A 20,890-nucleotide genomic window follows, 5' to 3' on the forward strand; every position below is an offset into this window, starting at 1 on the left:
CCCCCTCCCCCCCTCTATTGTAATTTCATTGGTGGCCAGTGTGCGGCCTCCGTCGCCCCCCCCCCCTCTATTGTATTATCATTGGTGGCCAGTGTGCGGCCCCTCCCCCGCTCCCCCTCTATTGTATTAATATCATTGGTGGCCAGTGTGCGGCCTTCCCCCCGCCCCCCCCCCCCCCGATCATTGGTGGCAGCGGAGATTCCGATCGGAGTCCCAGTTTAATCGCTCTGGGGCTCCGATCGGAGTAGCGTCCTGGTTGCCATGGTTACTTAGCAATATTACAATATTAGAAGCATCATACTTACCTGCTGCGCTGTCTGTGACCGGCCGGGAGCTCCTCCTACTGGTAAGTGACAGATCATTAAGCAATACGCCGCATAGACCTGTCACTTAGCAGTAGGAGGAGCTCCCGGCCGGTCACAGACAGGTAAGTATAATGCTTCTAATATTGTAATATTGCTAAGTAACCATGGCAACCAGGCCTGCAGTAGCGTCCTGGTTGCCATGGTTACCAATCGGAGCCCCAGAGCGATTAAACTGGGACTCCGATCGGAATCTCCACTGCCACCTCGGGGGGGGGGGGGGGGGGGGGAAGCGGGGAGGCCGCACACTGGCCACCAATGATATTAATACAATAGAGGGGGGGCCGGGGGAGGCCGCACACTGGCCACCAATGATAATACAATAGAGGGAGGGAGGGGAGGGCCGGGGGAGGCCGCACACTGGCCACCAATGATAATACAATAAAGGGAGGGGGCGGGGGGAGGCCGCACACTGGCCACCAATGATATTACAATAGAGGAAGGGGGGGCGGGGGGGGCTGCACTGGCCACAAATTAAATTAAAACTGGGGAGGGAGGGGGGTCTGCCCCCTGCTGCCTGGCAGCCCCTGATCTCTTATAGGGGGCTATGATATGCACAATTAACCCCTCGGGTGCCGCACCTGAGGGGTTAATTGTGCGGATCACAGCCCCCTGTAAGAGATCGGGTGCTGCCAGGCAGCAGGGGGCAGTCATGTAGACAGTTCGTAGTATATTCTAACAAGAAGCGTCCCCATCACTATGGGAACGCCTCTGTGTTAGAATATACTGTCGGATCTGAGTTTTCACGAAGTGAAAACTCAGCTCAGAAAAAGCTTTTATGCAGACGGATCTTCGGATCCGTCTGTATGAAAGTAACCTACGGCCACGGATCACGGACGCCAATCTTGTGTGCATCCGTGTTCTTTCACGGACCCATTGACTTGAATGGGTCCGTGAACCGTTGTCCGTCAAAAAAATAGGACAGGTCATATTTTTTTGACGGACAGGAAACACGGATCACGGATGCGGCTGCAAAACGGGTCAAGTCAATGGGTCCGCGAAAAAAAAACGGAAAACGGCACAACGGCCACGGATGCACACAACGGTCGTGTGCATGAGCCCTAAGGCATCAAGCTGGTTCATTTCATAATCCTAGGCCTAGTCATCTGGTTGTGAAAGATGGGCTTACACAATTTCATCAAAATGTAAGACCCTCACATTTAAAATTAAATGCAGCAGTAACACAATTTAAAATAATCACAGAGTTCTGCTGCCTCTTTGTGTTTGTTTCCTTTTCCATTACGGCTTTGCACCTGCACGTTTGTTTCACATTGTTAGGCTACATTTAAACAAATGTTAAAAATGGCCGTGTGATGGCTGTTTTTCTAACAGTAGTCATACAGCCATTTTTAGAACCATTTCAAATCAATGGGGCTATTCACATGGGCAATTTTTTAAAGACCAGTGAATAGTGGGCGTCAAAAAATAGGACATGTGGATCCTATTGAAATCAATGGAACGGTTTTTAACAGCCACTTAGACAGGAGTGCACCCAACAACTATTAAAAATGGGTACAATGTGAAAAAAGGGATTACAAAATAATAAAATACTCACCTTGCATGCGATGGAACATTCGCTTCTCAGTGAAGACGGCAAGACCTGTGTCATGTCCTGGTGTCTCCAGTGCAGAGCAAGAGTTCCATCACATGCTAATGGGTGGAGGGAGTTTTTTTTTTTGTTAATGTCAGCACTAGCAGGGATTAGGGACAGGCAAGGGCATTATACAGTGCCTTGCAAAAGTATTCACCCCTTTTTTTTGTATTTTTGTGCCTCACAACCTGGAATTAACATGGATTGTTTGAGGATTTGCATCATTTAATTTACAGAACATGTCCACAACTTTGAAGATGTTTTTTTTTTTTTTTTTTTATTGTGAAGCAAAAAACAAATAGGACAAAATAACAGAAAAAGTCAATGTGCATAACTATTCACCCCCTTAAAAAGTCAAAACTTTGTAGAGCCACCTTGTGTGGCAATCACAGCTCAAAGTCGCTTTGGATAAGTCTCTATGAGCTTGCCACATCTTACCACTGGGATTTTTGCCCATTCCTCATTGCAAAACTGTTCCAATTCCTTCAAGTTGGATGGCTTGTGCTTGTTAACAGCAATCTTTAAGTCTGACCACAGATTTTCTATTGGATTGAGATCTGGGCTTTGACTAGGCCATTCCAACACATTTACATGTTTCCCCTTAGACCACTCAAGTGTTGCTTTAGCAGTGAGTTTGGGGTCATTTTCCGGCTGGAAGGTGAACCTCCGTCCTAGCCTCAGATCACACACAGAGTGGTACAGGTTTTGCTCAAGAATATCCCTTTATTTAGCACCATCCATCTTTCCCTCAACTCTGACCAGTTTCCCAGTCGCGGCTGCTAAAAAACATCCCCCCAGCATAATGCTGCTACCATCATGTTTCACTGTGGGGATGGTGTTCTTTGGGTGATGTGATGTGTTGGGTTTGTGCCAGACATAGCATTTTTGTTTGATGGCTGAAAAGTTTAATTTTTGTCTCATCAGACCAGAGCACCTTCCTCCATACATTTTGGAAGTCTCCCACATGCCTTTTCACAAACTCACAACATGCCTTATTGTTTTTAGCTGAAAGTAATGGCTTTCTTCTGGCCACTCTGCCATAAAGCCCAACTCTATGGAGCGTACGGCTTATTGTTGTCCTATGTACAGATACTCCAGTCTCTACTGTGGTTACCTTAGGTCTCTGCGCTGCCTCTCCGATTAATGCCCTCCTTGCCCGGTCTGTGAGTTTTGGTGGGCGGCCGTCTCTTGGCAGGTTTGCTGTTGTGCCATGTTCTTTCCATTTGGTTATAATAGATTTGATGGTGCTCTTGGGGATCATCAAAGATTTGGATATTTTTTTATAACCTAACCCTGACTTGTACTTTTCCACAACATTGTCCCTTACTTGTTTGGAGAGTTCCTTGGTCTTCATGGCAATGTTTGGTTAGCGATACCTCTTGCTTAGGTGTTGCAGCCTCTGGGGCCTTTCAAAAAAGGTGTGTATATGTAATGAAAGATAATGTGACACTTAGATTGCACACAGGTGGACATCATTTCACTAATTATGTGACTTCTGAAGGTAATTGGTTGCACCAGAGCTTTTTATGGGCTTCCTAACCAAGGGGGTGAATACATACGCACATGCCAATTTTCTGTTTTCTAGTTCTAAACAATACTTTTATTTATATATTTTTCCGATTTCATTTCACCAACTTAGACTATTGTGTTCTGATCCATCACATAAAATTCAGATTAACAAAACATTGAACTTAAAGGGTTTCTACCACCAGAAATACTGTTATGTAGCTGACTGACATTAGCGATGCGCCAATGTCAGCACTACATAACAGTATGTTTCTAACATTAGTCCCTGCAGCCGTTTTTGTTAAAAAAGCACTTTTATAGATATGCTAATGAGCCTATAGGTGCTATGTGGGCATCATTAGCACCTAGAGGGCTCCGTCCACTAACCATTTCAGCCGCCCATCGCGTCCCTCCAGCCCGCCCCGCTCCTGTTGATTGACGTGAAACTTCTCAGTATCTCGTACCAATTCCCACACCTGCACCGTGCGCTTCTATATTCGGCGCAGGCGCAGTGAGTGAATGCCGCGCTCCTGGTGCCGGCTTCCTCATTGTAACGTAGTTGGCGCATGCGCAGTGAGGAAGCCGGCACCGGGAGAATACAGAAGCGCACGGCGCAGGCGCGGGAATTGGTACGAGATACTGAGAAGTTTCACGTCAATCAACAGGAGCGGGGCGGGCTGGAGGGACGCGATGGGCGGCTGAAATGGTTAGTGGACGGAGCCCTCTAGGTGCTAATAATGCCCACATAGCACCTAGAGGCTCATTAGCATATAATAAAAGTGCTTTTTTAACAAAAACGGCTGCAGGGACTAATGTTAGAAACATACTGTTATGTAGTGCTGACATTGGCGCATCGCTATATCAGTCCGCTACATAACAGTATTTCTGGTGGTAGAAACCCTTTAAGGCTGTAATGTAACAAAATAAGTCAAGCGGGGTGAATACTTTTGCAAGGCACTGTATATAGGGTCAAAATTGGGGGGCAGGGGGCACTATTTATATATATGGGGGTACAGCTGTGACCATAAGATATGTATGGGGCCACACCTAGGGCCATAATTAGGGATGAGCGAATATTCGCATAAAACTTTGCTTGAATACTCTACGGAGCGCTCGCTCCATACAGCAATCAAAGTTTTATGCGAATCAACTTCGGATGTTTCATCCGAAGTCGATTGGCTCATCCTTAGCCATAATATATGTATGTGGGCACAACTGGAAGCTAATATCTATACTGGGGCACATCTTGGCTATTATAACTACCGGGAGGCACTAAGGAGGCCATTATCTATACTTGGGGCACAACTGGGAGTCTTGTGCATGTAACCTAAGAAGGTGCAGAGCTGGCTAACTTTTTTTTGTTTTAATCTTATAGCTTTGTGTTGGCAGCAGGAAGCCAGAGGTGTGCAGAAAGAATTGGAGGATTTAGAGCTCTGCAGCAAAAAATATGAAGTTCCCACCCCTATAAGGATAAAAATCAGCACATGATTTGATAGCTAAATAAGAAATTGCTGTATATTAATAGATAAAGTTACACTTTATAGCTACTTTCCAGAAGAGATGTCTATTTAGCATCTCTTTCCCTGAAAGTCCAGTCTAGTTTAGGCTACTTTCACACCAGCGTTTTTGCAGGATCCGGCAGGGTTCAGCAAAAACGCTTCTGTTACTGATAATACAACCATCTGTATCTGTTATGAACGGATCCGGTTGTATTATCTTTAACATACCCGAGACGGAGCCGTCATGAAATCCATTGAAAGACAATAGGGGACGGATCCATCCCCATCGACTTTAAATGGTGTTTATGACGGTTCTGTCATGGCTATATAAGACATAATGCAACCGGATCCGTTCATGACGGATGCATGTGTTTGTATTATTGTAACGGAAGCGTTTTTGCCGATCCATGACAGATCTGCAAAAAACGCTAGTGTAAAAGTAGCCTTATCTGTCTGTCTGCCTCAGAAGAAAGCTGAAATGCTGCGAGTATATGGTGACGTCCGTTCCGAAGCAGACGGACACAAATAAGTGCTTATCTCAGCTGTGATCTGCACATAAGGCTACATTCACACGAATGTGCGTTCCGCAATATAAAGACCGCACATGCCGCAGCTGTCATAGAAAATATCTATTCTTATCAGCCATTGCGGACAAGAATAGGACATTTTCTATTCTTTTTGCGGGGCTGTGGCACGGAGCAACGGATGTAGACAGCACACGGTGTGCTGTCCGCATCTTTAGCAGCCCCATAGAAATGAATGGGTCATACGGTCGTGTGAATGTAGCCTAATACAGAGCTTCACAGTGCTGATGCAGGCAGAGACTGGAGTTTACATAGGGCTCTGTGCTCTGCTTTCTCGTACAGACCATCCTGCAGTCATTAGGAGGACGGAGTCCATGTCCAGGAATCTGACAGCGGTCATTTTAACTCCTTCACTAATTGTCCCCTAGACAAAATGAGCCTCTATAAATAATTAAAGGTAATCAAGAGTTTATTTATAATAAGATTTTTTTCCGTATTTTCATTTTTATCTTTCTAGGAGAACTGTTTTAATGAGCACCAGTCAGCAGGATCAACTCTGTTACACCAGGCATAATGCCTTGGTAGGGTTGATCTTCCTGAAATTGAAATTATAGCATTCCCGGAAAAAAAACCTCATAATTTATGCAAAAGAGGGCTTCAGTACCCTCAGCTTTGCAGTGCTGGCCACGACCCCTGAAGTACTGAAGCCCTAACTTAGGGCTTGTTCATATGACATAAAATATGTCTCGGATGCGGACCAAAACCACGGTCGTGTGAACGAGCCCTTACTTAGAGATTAGAAGTCTTTTTTTTCTTAGGAATGCTGAAAATTATTTTCAAGTATTACATTAATCAGCAGCATAAACCCCATTGTGATGCCTGGTTTAATAGAGTTGACAGATGCTCTTTAAAGGGTTCTTGCCACCATATTATTTTAATATACATCAGCATGAAAAAACGGGTTACTTTTGTAATTACTTTCTGTTAATAAAATGCCCCAGTTGCGAGATCTCTTTACTTCGACATAATGCATAATGCCCCCTTCTGATGTTTAATCTGTATGGTAATGTGCACATTCATCTACTGAGGTGGTTGCACATGCTCAGTTCCATCCTTTAACTGCCACCAGCTATATCCTCTGTTAGAAACTGTGACAGTTACAGAGAAAGAGCTGCAGCAGAATGGACACACCCCCTGAGCTGCAGCAGAATGGACACACCCCCTGAGCTGCAGCAGAATGGACACACCCCCTGAGCTGCAGCAGAATGGACACACCCCCTGAGCTGCAGCAGAATGGACACACACCCTGAGCTGCAGCAGAATGGACACACACCCTGAGCTGCAGCAGAATGGACACACCCCCTGAGCTGCAGCAGAATGGACACCCCCCCTGAGCTGCAGCAGAATGGACACACCCCCTGAGCTGCAGCAGAATGGACACACCCCCTGAGCTGCAGCAGAATGGACACACACCCTGAGCTGCAGCAGAATGGACACCCCCCCTGAGCTGCAGCAGAATGGACACCCCCCCTGAGCTGCAGCAGAATGGACACACACCCTGAGCTGCAGCAGAATGGACACACACCCTGAGCTGCAGCAGAATGGACACACCCTGAGCTGCAGCATATTGGACACACACCGTGAGCTGCAGCAGAATGGACACACACCCTGAGCTGCAGCATATTGGACACACGCCCTGAGCTGCAGCAGAATGGACACACCCCCTGAGCTGCAGCAGAATGGACACACACCCTGAGCTGCAGCAGAATGGACACACACCCTGAGCTGCAGCAGAATGGACACACCCCCTGAGCTGCAGCAGAATGGACACCCCCCCCTGAGCTGCAGCAGAATGGACACACCCCCTGAGCTGCAGCAGAATGGACACCCCCCCTGAGCTGCAGCAGAATGGACACACACCCTGAGCTGCAGCAGAATGGACACCCCCCCTGAGCTGCAGCAGAATGGACACCCCCCCTGAGCTGCAGCAGAATGGACACACACCCTGAGCTGCAGCAGAATGGACACACACCCTGAGCTGCAGCAGAATGGACACACCCCCTGAGCTGCAGCAGAATGGACACACACCCTGAGCTGCAGCATATTGGACACACGCCCTGAGCTGCAGCAGAATGGACACACACCCTGAGCTGCAGCAGAAAGAACATGCCCCAGAGAAAGAACACACCTCCTGAACTGTCACCATGAGGAGAATCTATCATAGTAATTGGAGCAATGAATGGGGGAGATCTGCTTCCATGTGAGGTTCCGGGCTGGTCCAAGCTTTGTTAGAAAGGTATTGTCATGTACCATATGATGTCTAATTTTTACATCTATCATGACATAACCCTTTTAAGATCTTAACTCATTTTCAACACAAAATATTACTGTTCAGTTATTTTGAAATGTATCATAGAAAGCAGTTGCAATTTGAATGAAATCAGAATTAAGAACTGATTTGGATTAGTTGTGGTTAGGTAGTTTTTATTGGTTTCAGAGACAAAAATACTGTATTTCTGAAATAGAACATCTGTTACTGCACTTCATGAAATACAGTAATATATCAGAAGATCTTCAGGGGAAAAACGTAATCTCGAAATAATTGCTATGGGAGTATGGAGGGTCTTAGTTATGAGCTAAAAATTAGTTTACAAAAATTACATTTATTTAGTCTTGAGAGGAGGAAACTGACAGGGTATTTGATTAACTTATCTAATATATAAAGCTGAGTACATGTGTGTGTGTGTGTGTATGTATGTCCGCTAAAGGAATCTGCACAGTCGCATTTACAATCACGAAATATGGCACACAGGTGTCCGGGAAGATTCTAGACCAGGTCTCAGCTCTTTAGGATGTACCATTCCTGAGATATTCCCAAAAAATGCATTAGCCAATATGAGCTTGGTCACATGACCCTAATCAGCCAATAGAAGCTCGCAGGCCGTTAGCCTCCACATACACAGTTTTACTCAAGGTTTCCATAACAATCTAACCATTTTTCTTCACTGCTGTAGGTGAGCTTTAAAGGAAATCTGTCACCAGGATAATCGCTATTGAAGTAAAGCCATGGCCTTATAGCACTTAGTACCTCATTTCAAGATGAGCCTTTGTTCCAGCAATAGATGTTTTTATCCTCTGAAAATCCAGTTTATTTGGTATGCAAATGAGCCAGTAAGGTGCCCAGAAGAGTGTCACTCTTGCAGGAAGGAGCCCAGACATGCCCCCTGCCACCATGTGTCCACCCTCAAAAGACGAACTTAAAACCCCACCACCAAGTCCAACTAAGCCACGCCCTTGATCCAACTAGGCCATGCCCCCACCCCTGAGCCGACGGGGATTGAAAAAATGAAGGTAAAAATCTACTTCTGTCAGCTGCAGGAGTGGGGGGGACGGTGACTTTCTCCCTGCAGCTCACACTCAAAAAGCACAGTGCTGCTGTCTTAGAGTGAGCTGTTCAAAAGGACATGCCCCCGAACTGGTTAGGCCACGCACCCTCCCACTCCTCAGCTGACAGGGATTGAAAAAATGAAGTTAAAAATTAACTTCTAGGTCCCACTAAGCCATGCCCTGATCTGGTTAGGCCACGCCTCCTCACTCAGCCGACAGGGATTGAAAAAATTAAGTTAAAAATCAACTTATGTCAGCTCCTCCTTGCAGCTCACACTCAGACAGCACAGTGCTGCCGTCTGAGAGTGAGCTGTTCAAAAGGACATCCTTGTGTCTGTCCAAGCCCTGCACCAGACGGAGGACAGGGAGTCTGAAAGCCGGACTGTCCAGCCTAAAACTGGACCCCATGCTATAAGGCTAGGGCTACATGGTGACTCTGGTTGCACGACAGCTGTCATGGGCAGAATCAAAAAGTAGCGGTAGCTGCAACAGCTGTAGCGCCACCAGTGTCGCCATGTAGCCGTAGCTTAAAGAGGCCACTTACTGATAAAACTCAAACCTGGTATCCTTTTTCACAGTTAATTTTAGCATTTGAGAAAAAAATAATTCTTGAACATCTAGACTGAAGACAGATTCTTTTGACCTTTTCCCATTAGATAGTTTTATCATGTCTGATGTTTGCTGTGTTTTATATAAGCTATGGACAATAATAGAACAGGATTTCTTAGGTAAAGTTAAATGCAATTAATGCTGAAATGTATCCAAGCACAGAATATGTAACACCATGATCTATTGCACTGTCAATATGATTAATGCCTTGTGCCCAAAATGCTCATCAATGGGGCCAAATGCAGTGTTGTAATGACAGCTATTCATTTATGCTGAATGCAGAAAAACAAAACTAGAACATTTTACTGGTTTTAATCCACAAATATACTGAAATTCAGGGACCAGGACCTTGACAGGCTGCTGGATATCTCAGAGAAGTGTGAAATATTAAACAAATTCTTTATATTGTCGAAATTAGACAATGTAGGAGATATAACTCATTCTATTTTGTACATCTATCTGCCTTGGCACAAAGGAGGTCTGCTTTCGGAGATTTAAGACACATAGCACAATTTTTTTTAGGTCAACACACCTATCAAAAAGGGGGCCGAAATTAAACCAAAAAATAACTGCAGGTGCTAGGAATAGCACAAACCACCGATAATAAACAACCTACTCACCGGCGGCAGCAGCTAGACATAGAGCAGAACCTAAACCAGCAGGTTGTGACATACTCAGAGTGCATCTTGACACCCCATACCAAAGATCCCCTGGACTGCTGGGCAGCAAAACTCGAATGAGCAGCTAGCATATTGTATGATGAATCCAGGAGGCTTACTATGGTCAAGGACGTATTATCAGCTTTTTTCTAATATACATTAAAACATTAGAATTTTGATTTGTATAACAGCAGCTACAGTGAAAACAAATCCCCCACAGCTGCATTTCCAGGGCTGTCAGCAGGTGAACGGCTGTGGAAGGACATCTCTGTTCTCTCAGTGGACAAGCAGAAGTGCTGCTGTGGTCATTAGCACTTTGCAATGGTTCCTCTACTCTCATCCTTGACTACATTCAGCTGACATCAGCATTTACTCTCATATCCCTGCAGCTGCGGTTCCCTATTACTCAAATTTCCTGATGCAGCAAAAGAGCAAGAGTTCTTCCCAAACCACCAACTTTTTACTCCCCAACTTTCTACATCATCCATGCTTTAGATGGGTAGATTCATATTTCTAAATGCATATGGTCCACTGGACTTTGCAATCTGTCCTTCCTTTTAGATTGTAAGCTTCTGTGGGCAGGGTTCTTGTTCCATTTGTCTCATTGTTGACTTTAGAGCGGTTCAGTCACCTGAATATTCTGCACTATGTAAGCCTCATTCACACATCCGTGCTCAAATCTGTGAAAAGGTGGTCAGTGATGTCGGTGAAGGATCCATGTTTGGTCCCTGTGTCCGTTTTTTGCTGTCCCCATGTCATCCGTGTTTCACTGACACTGCACAGCTGAAAAGTAATTTTCAGCTGGCATCCGTGGTTTTCACAGACCTATAGACTATAATATGCGTGATGGATCCGTGAACAAGGACAAAACAGAGCATGCACCCATGCTAAAAACACGGACCCATGGATCATGGTAAAACACTGCTGTGTATATACACATATTACAATGAATCGGTACGTATGCTGTCTGCGGAGAACATGTATAGCACACGTACATGGAACATTGATGTTTGAATGAGAATTAAAACTACTGCGACTCTGGCTAATAGGAACAAGCTAAGGGCTCCTTCACACGACCGTGTGAAGCCCGTGCCTGTGCTGTGGACCGCTATTTGCGGTCTGCAATGCACGGGCAACGACTGTGGCCCAGCCGCATGGGGATCGTGGACCCATTCACTTGAATAGGTCCGCGATCCCTCCGTTCCGCAAAAAGAGAGAGCATGTTCTATCTTTTTGCGGTGCGGGGGAACAGAATGGAACCCCAGAAAGCACTCTGTAGTGTTCCGTTCCGTGCTTCCGTTTCGCACCGTTCCGCATTTCTGGATTTGCGGCCCCATTAAAGTGAATAGGTCCGCATCCGTGAAGCAGAATGCACACGGAATGGTGCCCGTGTATTGCGGATCTGCAAATGCGGTACGCAATACGGCAACGGGCAGCATACGTTCGTGTGAACGAGCCCTAACAGTGGGCTCCTGATTATAAACCCTGTGTATACACATTTACATGTACATTTTGGCAGCATTAATCATTGGTCAATGTACAATACTTACAGAACTGTGAGTTATGTCCACTGGATGGATGGTGTAGGTGTGAGCGCCATCATCAAACATTCCACTGGAAAGGAAACACATAGTTAAACAGATGGCACCATATCCACATGTTATTTCCTACCAAAGTCAAACAGGTATCCCACCTTTTTGGGACCAAAATGCAGCATACTGAAGGTATGTGGCAGATTTTATTCCTCTGGTTCATCAAGAAAAAATAAACTGATCCGTAAGGGCTCATGCACATGGCTGTTGCGCTGCTGTGCCCGTATTGCAACCTGCAAACAGCAGGTCCGCAATATATGGGCACCGGCTGTTTGTGCACCACATCATGGATGCAGACCCATTCACTTGAATGGGTCTGCATTATGGAAGGTGCGGTGCCGAACAGAGGCACAGAAACCCACGTCTGTCCGTGCCTCCGTGCCACAAAAAAGTAGTGCATGCACTAAAGAATGTAAAAAAAAAAAGCAGGAAAAACCTCAAAAGTCGGCAAAAAGGTAATAAAACTGTATGTGAAACCAGCCTTAGGCCTCATGCACACGACCGTATGTATTTTGTGGTCCGTAAAAAACGGATCCGCAAAAAATATGGATGGAAGGGAGATTTTGATGGATTGGTTTTAGACACCATGTCTCATTTTAAGCACCCCTGATGCACCCTTACAGTATAAGGCCTCTTTCACACGAGCGTGTCCGGATAAGGTAAGGATGCGTTGCGGCAAACTCGCGCGAGTAGGTCAGTTTTGACTGCGATTGCGTTCCGTTCAGTTTTTATCGCGCGGGTGCAATGCGTTTTGCACGCGCGTGATAAAAAACGGAATGTGGTACCCAGACCCGAACTTCTTCACAAAAGTTCAGGTTTGGGTTCAAGGTTGTGTAGATTGTATTATTTCCCCTTATAACATGGTTATAAGGGAAAATAATAGCATTCTGAATACAGAATGCATAGTACAATAGGGCTGGAGGGGTTAAAAAAAAAAAAAAAAAATGTAACTCACCTTAATCCACTTGTTCGCGCAGCCGGTATCTCTTCTGTCTTTTTCTTTGATGAATAGGACCTTTGATGACGTCACTACGCTCATCACATGGTCCGTCACATGATCTTTTACCATGGTGATGGATCATGTGACGGACCATGTGATGAGCTGACGCCATCAAAGGTCCTATTCATCAAAGAAGACAGAAGAGATGCTGGCTGCGCGAAAAAGTGGATTAAGGTGAGTTAAATTATTATTTTTTTAACCCCTCCAGCCCTATTGTACTATGCATTCTGTAATCAGAATGCTATTATTTTCCCTTATAACCATGTTATAAGGGAAAATAATAATGATCGGGTCCCCATCCCGATCGTCTCCCAGCAACCGTGCGTGAAAATTGCACCGCATCCGCACTTGCTTGCGATTTTCATGCAGCCCCATTCACTTCTATGGGTCCTGCGTTGCATGAAAAACGCACAAAATAGAGCTTGCTGCGATTTTCACGCAACGCACAAGTGATGCGTGAAAATCACTGCTCATGTGCACAGCCCCATTAAAGTGAATGGATCCGCATTCAGTGCGGGTGCAATGCGTTCACTTCACGCATTGTACCCGCGCGGAAAACTCGCCCGTGTTAAAGGGGCCTAAACTCCCAAAAAGTGACCCCATTTTGGAAACTAGGGGATAAGGTGACAGTTTTATTTTGGTACTAAAAATGGCTGTTTTGGCACTGTTTTTATTTTTTATTTCTTATTTTTTACAACATTCATCTGACTGGGTAGATCATGAGCTATTTTTATAGACCAAGTAGTTACGGATGCAGTGATATCAAATATGTCTACTTACTTTGTTTGTTTGTTTCAGTTTTACATAATTTATTTTTCAAAAATGCTTTATTATGTTTTTGTGTCTCCATTTTCTGAACGCCATATTTTTTTTATTTTTCTGCCGATCACTTTATGGGGCAAGGTAACCAAAAATTGGTTGTTTTAGCACAGTTTTTATTTATTTATTTTTACAGCGTTCATCTGAGGGGTTAGGTTATGTGACATTTTTATAGAGGAGACGTGGCAATACCTAATATGTTTACTTTTTTTTTATTTATTTAAGTTTTAAGTGTCTCTATAGTCTGAGAGCCATAGCTTTTTAATTTTTTGACCGATTGTCTTAGGGTACTTTCACACTAGCGTTTTTCTTTTCCAGCATTGAGTTCCGTTCTAGGGGCTTTATACCGGAAAAGAGCTGATCAGTTTTATCCTAATGCATTCTGAATGGGGGGGATACGCCTTTTTGATTTTTACAGTGTTCACCTGAGGGGTTAATTATGTGATATTTTTATACAGCTGGTTGTTACAGACTCGGCAATACCTAATACAGGTGAAACTCGAAAAAAATTCGAATATTGTGCAAAGTTCATTTATTTCAGTAATGCAACTTAAAAGGTTAAACTAATACACTGCGTGCAGAATTATTAGGCAAATGAGTATTTTGACCACATCATCCTCTTTATGCATGTTGTCTTACTCCAAGCTGTATAGGCTCGAAAGCCTACTACCAATTAAGCATATTAGGTGATGTGCATCTCTGTAATGAGAAGGGGTGTGGTCTAATGACATCAACACCCTCTATTAGGTGTGCATAATTATTAGGCAACTTCCTTTCCTTTGGCAAAATGCGTCAAAAGAAGGACTTGACAGGCTCAGAAAAGTCAAAAATAGTGAGATATCTTGCAGAGGGATGCAGCACTCTTAAAATTGCAAAGCTTCTGAAGCGTGATCATCGAACAATCAAGCGTTTCATTCAAAATAGTCAACAGGGTCGCAAGAAGCATGTGGAAAAACCAAGGCGCAAAATAACTGCCCATGAACTGAGAAAAGTCAAGCGTGCAGCTGCCAAGATGCCACTTGCCACCAGTTTGGCCATATTTCAGAGCTGCAACATCACTGGAGTGCCCAAAAGCACAAGGTGTTCAATACTCAGAGACATGGCCAAGGTAAGAAAGGCTGAAAGACGACCACCACTGAACAAGACACACAAGCTGAAACGTCAAGACTGGGCCAAGAAATATCTCAAGACTGATTTTTCTAAGGTTTTATGGACTGATGAAATGAGAGTGAGTCTTGATGGGCCAGATGGATGGGCCCGTGGCTGGATTGGTAAAGGGCAGAGAGCTCCAGTCCGACTCAGACGCCAGCAAGGTGGAGGTGGAGTACTGGTTTGGGCTGGTATCATCAAAGATGAGCTTGTGGGGCCTTTTCAGGTTGAGGATGGAGTCAAGCTCAACTCCCAGTCCTACTGCCAGTTTCTGGAAGACACCTTCTTCAAGCAGTGGTACAGGAAGAAGTCTGCATCCTTCAAGAAAAACATGATTTTCATGCAGGACAATGCTCCATCACACGCGTCCAAGTACTCCACAGCGTGGCTGGCAAGAAAGGGTATAAAAGAAGAAAATCTAATGACATGGCCTCCTTGTTCACCTGATCTGAACCCCATTGAGAACCTGTGGTCCATCATCAAATGTGAGATTTACAAGGAGGGAAAACAGTACACCTCTCTAAACAGTGTCTGGGAGGCTGTGGTTGCTGCTGCACGCAATGGTGATGGTGAACATATCAAAACACTGACAGAATCCATGGATGGCAGGCTTTTGAGTGTCCTTGCAAAGAAAGGTGGCTATATTGGTCACTGATTTGTTTTTGTTTTGTTTTTGAATGTCAGAAATGTATATTTGTGAATGTTGAGATGTTATATTGGTTTCACTGGTAAAAATAAATAATTGAAATGGGTATATATTTGTTTTTTGTTAAGTTGTCTAATAATTATGCACAGTAATAGTCACCTGCACACACAGATATCCCCCTAAAATAGCTAAAACTAAAAACAAACTAAAAACTACTTCCAAAAATATTCAGCTTTGATATTAATGAGTTTTTTGGGTTCATTGAGAACATGGTTGTTGTTCAATAATAAAATTAATCCTCAAAAATACAACTTGCCTAATAATTCTGCACTCCCTGTATAAGAGAGAGACTTTACATGCAAAGCGAGATATTCTAACTAATATAAGAGAGACTTACATGCAAAGAGAGATATTTCTAGCCTTTATTTGTTATAATTTGGATGATTATGGCTTACAGCTTATGAAACCCCAAAGTCACAATTTTGAGGTACCCTTTGCTCAGGGGGTATGGATTAATTAGCTGACTAGAGTGTGACACTTTGAGCCTAGAATTTTTAACCTTTTCACAAAATTCTAATTTTAAGCTGCATTAATGCAATTCGTTTTAATTTGCATTACTGAAATAAATGGACTTTTGAACGATATTCAAATTTTTTGAGTTTCACCTGTATGTATACTATTTATTTATTTCACTTTAACACAATAATACCATTTTGTGGGACATACGCCTTTTTGATCACTTGGAGTTGCAATTTTTGGGATATAAGGTGACAAAAATGGCTTTGACAGTTTTTTTATTTATTTTTTATGGTGTTTATCAGACGGGGTGGATCATGTGATATATTTATAGAGCCGGTCGTTACGAACGCGGCAATACCAAATGTCTATTTTATTAATTTTTCGTATATTTTTAACATTTTTTTTAAATTACTTAATTGGGGATTTTTTTTTTTTTATGTAAAACCTATTTTTTTTTTAAACACTTTATTGTTTTATTTTATTTTATTTTTTATTTTACACTTTCCCTCGCCCATAAGGTCATACAAGACCTCTGGAGGACATTTACCTTCACTTTTTTTTTTTTTCACCATTGATTTCTCCTGTAACTGTGGCTGACATAGTAGCCCAGTTACAAGGGAAATACACCCCCCAGAGAGGCTGTACAGCAGAATACAACGCTCAGTGCAGGGCTGATCGAGGTCTGTAGAAGACCCGACAGCTCCTGCACTCTTCCTGCATCGGCGGTCACATGATCACTGGGCCGGTGTTCAGTCAGAATACTATACCTTCGTCACTTTCGGTGACAAAGCCGCCCCAGAATCAGCTGGAGGAGGGGGTGTGCGGCACTGCGCAAGCGCAGATCCACGGGTAAGTCAAAATTATAGCACCGCCGTGGGAGAAGCGCCCACTTAATGCGCATGCGCGAAACCAGCATCCCCCCCCCTTCCCAATACTGCACAGTCTCGTCCCCCCCCCCTTCCCCTGTCAGGTGGCTGAGAGTGTTGGAAGCAGGGAGAGGCTGAACTGCTCCTGATAATCTGTGTCCGCGTGTGCGCACTCAGGGGTAGGGAGATCTGATGGAACATTTTGCACTAACAAATCTACCTACCCCTGAGTGCGCACGTGCGGTGTAATCCTGATGTGTGTGGCCAACGGGAGTATATAGCCGCATGTGCGCACCCTCTCCTACCCAGCCGTGGTTCTGGGCACAGGCGCAGTGTGTCCTGGCCAGTTTCGCACATGTGCATTAAGTGGGCGCTTCTTCCGTGACGGTGGTATCATTTAGACTTAGCCGTGGATCTGCACTTGCGCAGCGCCGCACACCCCTTCCTCCAGCTGATTCTGGGTCGGCCACATCACTGGAAGTGACGAGGATATAGCATTCTGATAAGGTATAGTATTCTGACAGAACACCGGGACAGGAAGCGCATAGCTGTGTATACAGCAATCTAGAAGGCAGGGATACCTGGGAACTGTCCCTGCCTTCTCTCTGGGTTGCCCTGCTGTCACTGACAGCGGGCCCACCGCTCTGTACGATTTAGTTCTGGAATGTCCATTCAGAGATAAACATCCACCCATATGACGTTTATATCCTATGGGCAGATGTGAAGTGGTTAAATGGCACTGCAGTTTTTTAGCTAAAGCCAGAAGAGGATCCAGCAGGAAGGCATCATATTTGCACTTGCTTTATATTTACTATTACTTTCTGTTCACTTTAACGCAAAAAAAATGCACATAAAAAAATAAAAATACTTGTGTGTGAAACCACCCTCTGGGTACGTCCAAAAGCGTTATAAGAGCTCATGCACATGGTAGTAGTTTTGGTCTGCTTGCGGACCCATTTATCTCGGTGAGGCCTCATGCACACGACCGTTGTGTGCATCCGTGGCCGTTGTGCCGTTTTCCGTTTTTTTTTTCGCGGACCCATTGACTTTCAATGGGTCCGTGGAAAAATCGGAAAATGCACCGTTTTGCAGCCGAGACCGTGATCCGTGTATCCTGTCCGTCAAGAAAATATGACCTGTCCTATTTTTTTGACGGACAACGGTTCACGGACCTATTCAAGTCAATGGGTCCGTGAAAGAACACGGATGCACACAAGATTGGCATCCGTGTCCGTGATCCGTGGCCATAGGTTACTTTTTATACAGACGGATCTGAAGATCCGTGTGCATAAAAGCTTTTTCATAGCTGAGTTTTCACTTCGTGAAAACTCAGAACCGACAGTATATTCTAACACAGAGGCGTCCCCATGGTGATGAGGACGCTTCAGGTTAGAATATACTAAAAGAACTGTGTACATGACTGCCCCCTGTTGCCTGGCAGGTGCTGCCAGGCAGCAGGGGGAAGCCCCCCCCCCCCCCTGTAGTTAACACATTGGTGGCCAGTGGGCCCCCCCCTGTAGTTAACTCATTGGTGGCCAGTGGGCCCCCCCCCCTGTAGTTAACACATTGGTGGCCAGTGCGGCCGGCCCCCCCTCCCTCCCCTGTAGTTAACTCGTTGGTGGCCAGTGGGCCCCCCTCCCTCCCCTGTAGTTAACTGGTTGGTGGCCAGTGGGCCCCCCTCCCTCCCCTGTAGTTAACTGGTTGGTGGCCAGTGGGCCCCCCTCCCTCCCCTGTAGTTAACTCGTTGGTGGCCAGTGCGGCCGGCCCCCCTCCCTCCCCTGTAGTTAACTCGTTGGTGGCCAGTGGGCCTTCTCCCCTCCCTCCCCCTCCTAATTAAAATCCCCCCCCCCTATCATTAGTGGCAGCGGAGAGTACTGATCGGAGTCCCAGTTTAATCGCTGGGGCTCCGATCGGTAACCATGGCAACCAGGACGCTACTGCTGTCCCGGTTGCCGTGGTTACTTAGCAATTTGTAGAACCATTCGCCGGCCGGGAGCTCCTCGTACTGGTAAGTGACAGGTCATTAAGCAATGTGCCGCACAGACCTGTCACTTACCAGTAGGAGGAGCTCCCGGCCGGACGCAGACATCGCAGCTCGCAGGTAAGTATAATGGTTCTACAAATTACTAAGTAACCATGGCAACCGGGACAGCAGTAACGTCCTGGTTGCCATGGGTACCGATCGGAGCCCCAGCGATTAAACTGGGACTCCGATCGGTACTCTCCGCTGCCACCAATGATAGGGGGGGGGAGATTTTAATTAGGAGGGGGAGGGAGGGGAGAGGGCCCACTGGCCACCAACGAGTTAACTACAGGGGAGGGAGGAGGGCCCACTGGCCACCAATGAGTTAACTACAGGGGAGGGGGGGCGGCCGCACTGGCCACCAATGTGTTAACTACAGTGGGGGGGGCCGCCCCGTGCTGCCTGGCAGCACCTGCCAGGCAGCAGGGGGCAGTCATGTACACAGTTCTTTTAGTATATTCTAACCTGAAGCGTCCCCATCACCATGGGAACGCCTCTGTGTTAGAATATACTGTCGGATTTGAGTTTCACGATGTAACTCAAATCCGACGGTATATTCTAACATAGAGGCGTTCCCATGGTGATGAGGATGCTTCAAGTTAAAATATACCATCGGATTGGAGAAAACTCCGATCCTATGGTATATTAACTCCTGACTTTACATTGAAAGTCAATGGGGGACGGATCCGTTTGAAATTGCACCATATTGTGTCAATGTCAAACGGATCCGTCCCCATTGACTTGCATTGTAATTCAGGACGGATCCGTTTGGCTCCGCACGGCCAGGCGGACACCAAAACGACTTTTTTTTCATGTCCGTGGATCCTCCAAAAATCAAGGAAGACCCACGGACGAAAAAACGGTCACGGATCACTGACCAACGGACCCCGTTTTTGCGGACCGTAAAAAAAACGGTCGTGTGCATGAGGCCAAACACAGATTCCGGCCAAGTGCTTACTGCCATGTTTCTTTTTCTTCAGCAGAAATGTCCTATCCTCGTCCTCACGATAGGTCATCAGTAACTGATCGGTTGAATCTTACTCCCAGCACCCTCATCGATCAGCGCTTGAAGAGGCTGCAGCACTCTGGTGAGCACCGAAGCTTACTCACAGCTTACCCTAGGGCAGTGATGGCTAACCTCCAGCACTGTAGCTGTGGTGAAACTATGACTCCCAGCATGCTCCATTCATTTCTATGGAGTTCTGAGAACAGCCAAGCAAGTGTGCATCTTGGGAGTTGTAGTTTTACCACAGCTGGAGTGCCGGAGGTTAGCCATCAGTGCCCTAGGCTGTTGATGTCACGTTCATCTTACGTGGCCTAGGTGTAGCTCAGTCTCAGAATGGGTCTGAGCTGCAATACCAAACACAGCCAGTATGGCTACTGTGGCAATACCGAGCCGCTCTATTTACTGAAGCGCTATGGCCTCCTCAAACAGCTGATCGGTGGGGGTCCTGGGAGTCGAATCTGCAGATAGCCAGGTCCATAAATATTGGGACATCGACACAATTCTAACATTTTTGGCTCTATACACCACCACAATGGATTTGAAATGAAACGAACAAGATGTGCTTTAACTGCAGACTGTCAGATTTAATTTGAGGGTATTTACATCCAAATCAGGTGAACGGTGTAGGAATTACAACAGTTTGCATATGTGCCTCCCACTTGTTAGGGGCCAAAAGTAATGGGACAATTGGCTTCTCAGCTGTTCCATGGCCAGGTGTGTGTGTTATTCCCTCATTATCCCAATTACAATGAGCAGATAAAAGGTCCAGAGTTCATTTCATGTGTGCTATTTGCATTTGGAATCTGTTGCTGTCAACTCTCAAGATGAGATCCAAAGAGCTGTCACTATCAGTGAAGCAAGCCATCATTAGGCTGAAAAAACAAAACAAACCCATCAGAAAGATAGCAAAAACATTAGGCGTGGCCAAAACAACTGTTTGGAACATCCTTAAAAAGACAACACCAAAAGACCCGGAAGACCACGGAAAACAACTGTGGTGGGTGACCAAAGAATTCTGTCCCTGATGAAGAAAACACCCTTCACAACAGTTGGCCAGATCAAGAACACTCTCCAGGAGGTAGGTGTATGTGTGTCAAAGTCAACAATCAAGAAAAGACTTCACCAGAGTGAGG

The 20,890-nt window shown here is 45.4% G+C and overlaps 1 protein-coding gene across 1 annotated transcript in view; it reads right to left on the bottom strand.

Annotated features, from left to right (window-relative positions):
- ADAM23 (ADAM metallopeptidase domain 23) overlaps window positions 1-20,890 on the bottom strand; it is a 475,404-nt gene that overhangs the window by 249,097 nt on the left and 205,417 nt on the right. The window contains 1 exon segment of the mRNA XM_040441050.1: window positions 11,688-11,751. Coding sequence (XP_040296984.1) covers window positions 11,688-11,751 — 64 coding nt within the window.

This window comes from Bufo bufo, chromosome 7 (assembly GCF_905171765.1).
Source record: "Bufo bufo chromosome 7, aBufBuf1.1, whole genome shotgun sequence".
Taxonomy (NCBI): domain Eukaryota; kingdom Metazoa; phylum Chordata; class Amphibia; order Anura; family Bufonidae; genus Bufo; species Bufo bufo.